This window comes from Montipora capricornis, chromosome 6 (assembly GCF_036669925.1).
Source record: "Montipora capricornis isolate CH-2021 chromosome 6, ASM3666992v2, whole genome shotgun sequence".
Taxonomy (NCBI): Eukaryota; Metazoa; Cnidaria; class Anthozoa; order Scleractinia; family Acroporidae; genus Montipora; species Montipora capricornis.
The window spans coordinates 47346381-47353000 of NC_090888.1; the positions used below are offsets into that span (position 1 = coordinate 47346381).

At 40.4% G+C, this 6620-nt stretch overlaps 1 protein-coding gene across 1 annotated transcript; it reads left to right on the top strand.

The window, feature by feature from the left end:
- The first annotated feature begins 564 nt into the window (after positions 1–564).
- LOC138054027 (uncharacterized) lies at positions 565–1743 on the top strand. The gene has a single exon (XM_068900546.1). The coding sequence runs from the start codon at positions 565–567 to the stop codon at positions 1741–1743; it is 1179 nt and encodes a 392-aa protein (XP_068756647.1).
- The last annotated feature ends 4877 nt before the right edge of the window (positions 1744–6620 follow it).

The following is a 6620-nucleotide window of genomic DNA, read 5'->3' on the forward strand; positions in this document are numbered from 1 at the left end:
CACATAAGACAACAAGGAGAAAAGGCTTAAAATGTCAGTTAATCAATGACGTCCAGACCCCGGGCGTCCAGAAAATCAAGGTGGTCAGTCAGTTGGCCGCCGTGCAATCTCAGAGCCTTGCAATACTGGCTGGGTTGGAGTTTTCCGCATTGTGAAAGACCGGTCACCATCGTAGTACGGAGCCCTGTTAGTGCCACCTGCGTGTGTGTACACTTTTTTATTTTCCCGGGGAGACTTTTTTACTTTCGGCGTGACTCTTGTTTTTATTTGTGTCAATGGCGCGACTTTTCTTAATCTGGCGCGACTTTTTTTTATTTGGCGCGACTTTTTTTTATTTAGCGCGACTTTTTTTGATTTGGAACGACTTTTTTTTGCTTGGCGCGACTTTTTTTAATTTGGCGCGACTTTTTTTAATTTGGCGCGACTTTTTTTTTTTGGCGCGACTTTTTTAATTTGGCGCGACTTTTTTTTGTTTGGCGCGACTTTTTTTAATTTGGCGCGACTTTTTTCTCTGGCTGCTGAGAGCAACCGCTTTCCTTCATCACCGTAGATTCATAATTCAAAATGGCGGCGGCAAAGGAAATACGCAACAATCTCATTGAAGAATATTTCCATATGGGCTTTAGCTATGAGGAAATTATTGATTGCCTTTTCTTCAACCATGAAGTTAACATAAGTTTACGACAGCTTAAACGAGTATTATCGAAAAAAAACCTCGGACGACGACGTTTCAGCAACTTCGATGAGGTAGTATACGCCATAGAAGAGGAGTTAAACAGCAGTGGGAGCGTTGTTGGCTATAGAAGTATGTGGCAGAAACTAGTGGTTAACCATAAATTATCTGTCAGCAAAGAATTTGTTCGAAATGCATTAAGAATCTTGGACCCTGGAGGGGTAGAAAGGCGCTCAAGGCACAGACTTCAAAGGCGGCAATATCATGCAAAGGGACCAAACTTTATTTGGCACATTGATGGGTACAACAAACTGAAACCGTATGGATTTTGTATCCACGGTTGCATTGACGGATACTCAAGGAAGATCATGTGGCTCGAAGTTGGGCGTACGAATAACCACCCAGGTATCGTCGCAAGGTATTTTCTTGACTGTGTGCAAAATGTTGGTGGCACCGCCCGTGTAATTCGTGGAGACTTCGGAACAGAAAACGTTAGAATTGCCGCTATTCAACGCTATCTACGACATGACGCAGACGACAGTATGTCTGGGGAGAAAAGCTTTCTTTACGGCAGATCAGTGTCTAATCAGAGAATAGAGGCATGGTGGGGACAACTGCGAAGAAGTACTTCTGATTGGTGGATGACTCATTTTGAACAACTTAGGAGCAGTGGACTGTACTGTGATGCTAATGTTGTGCATGTGGAATGTCTACTGTTTTGTTACATGGCAATTATCGTCGAAGAACTCCAAAGAGTTACAAGACTGTGGAACTTGCATCGGATCCGACCTTCAACAAGAAATAACAATTCACCTCATGGTCGACCGTTTCTGTTGTACCAGCAACCTGAAATAACAGGAACCGTGGATTATAGGCATGATGTTCTTATTGATGACTTAGATGTTGCTAGACAAATGTGTTGTGATGACCTTCCCGTGGATTTATCACCTGAATTTACTGCACTTGCTGAAGTAATCATGACAGAAGAAGGTCTTAGAATGCCAGAAAATGCTGATGAGGCACGAAATCTATACTCTACTCTCATCAATGAGATAAACAAAATAACATAGGATCACATAATTGCAAACGTGCCTATTCCTGCAGGCGTCCAAAATCTAGATTTGCTCAGAATGTTTGTCGGTTTTTGCACATAAAATGCTTTTAGCCAGCAGAAAGATATATCTTAAGGTTTACTTGCATGATCGCCTGCGTAATGTCCGGTGAAAGTTAAGCCAATTCATTAGCGGGAATTACCTGGTAAGTGTTGCCTTAGATTGTTTGTTGCTGGAAGCATTCGTCTAAGTGTCGATCGCCTTAACGATGCTTCGAGGGGAAGACGTTTTGCTTTTATCAGTCTTTCACCTTTGCTGTGCGAAAGGTCGTTGTGCCTTGTATCAAGGTGGACAGCAAGTACACTGGATGATATACTGATAGAAGTGGACGTCTTGTGTTTCATGGTTTGCAAGACAAACTATTTTGTAAGGTTGTTCAACCAAATTCAAAATTGAGACTGCCGGATCTGTGATGAAGTAGCACTTAATCGTGCACAGTGCACAACTTCCCATTGTGCTTATTATAATTAATAATTGGTAAGAATCTTGAGCCTAAAGTGTGAAACAGTAGTTAGTGTCACAAATTATGCCCCTTCGACTTGCTTCTTTGAACTCGTGACTAAGTTCGTGACCTCTTAGAACATTTATACTGAAAAATTTCTACTTCTACCTGAAAAGATCAAAAGGCACAATTTCTTCAGCATGCGCGGAGGTCATCGCTGTTGCGGTAATCATTGCGTCTTTCCTAACAGGAGTACACCAATCTAAACTGAAACTTGCCAAAGTGATTCCAGTCCATAAAGGTGACACTGACACCATTCCAATGCAAGTAACTAACATCCTAAATTTCTTTTCTCTGTTTTTAATCCAATTTCAGAGAAACTTGTGTACAACCGCCTAAAGTCGTTTGTTTACTTGGTAAAGAGAACTCCTTTATCGAGTGCAATATGATTTTCGAGAGATATTTTCCAACACGCAATACTGGGCATTGCAAATTCAGTTTTGAAGAATCTGGATAACAGAATATTCTCATGTTTTAATTGACCCTAAAAACCGTTGCCACAATTAATCATTATATTTTACTCTGCAAATTGCATCATTATTGAACCTGAGGTATTGTTCACAATATCGTTGGTTTTAGTGTTATGCATGTTCTGTTTTGCCTCATGGTTAATAAGTCACAACAGATACTGATATGAACAGATTACTGTGATATTGACATTAAGATTATCAGTAAATTAACGTCAACTTCATTTACCTTCCACTTCTCAAACTCATTAATAATTCATGCGCTCAAAGCCTATCAAAAGTGGATAAATTCACGTGCACGACTTTTGAAACCCAATTAAAACCTAGATAAAAACCATACGTGATTTGGATATCGTATCCAAAACCATACGTAGTTTTCATCACATTCCTCTTTGGATATCAAGATTTACGCATCAAAACAAAAGAAATTAAACCAAAGAACAGAGTTTTTAATAACTGATTTTCCACTGTTTACAGCAATGATTACATTACAATTAGCAAAGGAAGCAGAATTAATAAATGCACATGCAACTTTGTTTGAGAAGCCATATCAAAAACTCGTGCTTCGTGTTTCATCATAGGTTCCAAACACTGACAGTTCGGTGTTCGGAACCTATAATGAAACACGCGCACTCGTTGTTGATATATTACATCTCAAACGCTTTATTCCGCTTTATTCACCTTCCTTTTCTCAAACGATCCATGCTTCATATTGCTTTGTCAAAGGAGCTTTGATGCAATAAAGAGAATACAGACTTAAACTACATTTGTTGCCCTCGGACATAATTCATTACACAAAACAAAACCAAAAAAATGCTGCAAGTAAGGGAGATCCAGCCACTGAACACTGTCAGGCTACAGTATCTCATTGTTTAAGGCAACAAAGTAAACAGACATCATATAACAAAATGATGCCAACGAAACACGAAACTTTAACAACCTAACATCAATTAAACCTGTAAGACTTGCTGTGTTCTGATTCACAACAAACACCACCTTGAATGGTAGCGAATCGGGATGCAAGCACATGTAAAAAAAACAGTAACCTCGTACAGAAATTTGTGGGCCATCATTTCATCGTTACGTAAATGTCATAAACCCCTTTTACACACGCTCAAAATTGGCATAGCGCTCCAAAATAGCGGCACGGTACCGATATTTGGAGTGCCGAGCACACCTCCTGAGACGTGCTCGCTGCCCCTATAATTTGTGGCACAGGGTGCCTAATATGCCTTCTGTTTGTTCTTTTTACACACGAAAATTGACCGTGCCGTGCACGAAAAACAAAGGTACGCTATCAAGATTTCGGAGTGCCGTGCTAGTCTTTTTTGCTAGTGTAAAGCGGGCTATGATGTTAATAATAATAAACATGACAATCCCGTAAAAACTGAAGTGAACTAGCTAGCTGAGTGCGGGTTATTTACATCTCAAACTGAAAACAACAAATTAAACTATTAAACGCAAATTACAGAAGAGCTGCAAAGCTACTGTCATAACACCGTATTTCAAGCAGTGCCAAAACCTCGGGCATTTAATATTCCGAAAGTCAGATCAGCTTTGAAGCTCTCATAAACCTGGTGTACGACTGGAAGTCGGAGAATGCTTGAACATGTGTTTGCTGTTGGAAACCTTGAAGGTAGTTCATGTAAAAACTCAACGGTGACAGGGATCTCACGTTGTGGCAACACTCTGCAGCCAGTGGTGAAGAACAAAATGTCACTCAAGGTGATGCCAGTCTCTTCGTCTTCTACATCCTGGAGGTAATCGCTCCATCTGGATAAAACAAGGCTCTCAGTCACTGCCTTTGAGGAACCAGGCGGGCTGGTCTTTGCCTGAAACAATTTCTCCATTCTTTCTGCTGTAAGCTTTTCAGGTAGGTCACAAAACAATGGCCTAAAACTATCGGGATGTTCCTTCGCTGCTCTCAACACTCCAAGGGCAGAAAGGCCTTCCCGGAAGACTTCAAGGGCTGGTTTACATCGCCCAAGAACGAACCACTGTGCCGTTGTTGCAACCATTCTCTTGACATCATCAAGTGTTTGCATTGGCATTGCTAAAGTTCCAGCCAGGTCCAGTACAGTTGATGAGTTGTCTTGCAAGACACATCTCTTCGCCTTCTCTACGGTTTCTGACTCCTGGAGAGATTCGAGCGAAGACCTCAACTCATGATCGTACACATCTTGCAATGACACTGTTACAGGTTGATCACTGATAAGGGCACGAAACATGATAGGGGAAAGGAAATGGGGAGCAGGTCCTCCATGGACAAGTGACATTGCCACCATAAGTCCTGCAACGAAGTAGTCATTATCTTCTAAACATTTTACATTGTATGATAGGAATCTGCTATTCTCTGGACCACATAGAAGTTGAGAGTCATGGATGTATTGAAGAACCAATGTGAAGAACTCTCTCATGGGGCCACCCCAGTCAATGGCGCCTTCACTGGTTCCAGCATCATCGGGAAACTTGACAGATATCTTGTTAGCTGGTGAGAATGCTTTGCGGGACACTGCTCGTTTGGTTCCTTCCCAAATAAAATTACGGGCAATGTTAAATTTTGCCAAGGAATCAACATTTATCTTTCCTGCTAATTCATTCAGTATCTCACAAGCTGGTTTCGTTACAGAAGACGTGTCAGGTGGTACATAATCGTCATCATGTGTTTCAGCACTGGAATTCTCTTCTTCACTGTCAGAGAACCATTTCTCCCCACTTGTCCCAGGCATACCCTCAAGAATGGAAGCGTACTTGTTGTCTAACTGCATAGCACTCATTTCCCTGAAGAAATACAAGTTAAACATTTCCTTTATTATGAAATCAATGGAATTTTCTCGAACACCATACATCATTACTTTTGCATTACTGTAAACAAGTAAACCACTTCCGATAAGTATGGTAAAAAAGACATAATATTTACGGATTTGGCAGATTGGTACAATACAGTTCTTTGTTTCTACGGCATTGTTGATGTGGTAATTATTTATATTAAGTACTTTAAACTAAATTCCAAAATTTTCTTATCCTAAACTTCAATAAATTGTTACCCTTGTACTTGAGAAGATGGTGTAATGATAATACAATAATTGTTAAAATAGGAGTATGTCACTGATATATTGAGCGTTTTCATGTGACGTCACGGCGGCCATGATGGTGTTCCAAAACAAAGAAATGGCGGCCATGATGGTGTTCCAAACTAATCCCCAGGGAATTGAACTCTATTTTTATGCAAATACTTTCTTTTGTTTCAGTAATCCAATATGGCTGCTCGTCACGTGAGTGAAAACGCTCTGTTGAAAGCGCTTGCCTTGCTCCAATGCGCCCGGGCATCAAAGATTATTCTTGTTTACTAAGTTAAATTTGTTTGTTCTCTAATCTGTTCCCAGAGAATTTTCCGAGGAGAAATGCCAAATCCTTTTTTCTCTCACATGGTCATTTCATTTGATTTGCCGTCTCCCCAACAAGTAGGCAACTGGTTCTGAATAATGTACATTTGAAAATTAAATGAAAGATTATTATTAGAAGTCGCATTAAAATTTTAGTTGCACTACATTACTTCTATTGAACGCACATGATTTGCAGAACTGAAGAGAAATTTTTGGTTACTTACACATCAGTGTCTCTTTCTGTTCCCATCTTGTTTGTTTCACAGTCTGGCAGTGTCCTGTCAATAACACCATGCGCTTCCCCGAATCCCTGGAATTGAATTTCCTCATCTGACTCAGACAATGATGGTGTATGTGGAACATTAGCCATAAGTATCGTACACCTATCTTCCACCTTTCTACTTGGAGCAAGAGGAGTGCCTAAGGGGTCACAAAGTGCAAAACTCACTACGTCAAGTGTCAAAGATCCAACCCAGTCAT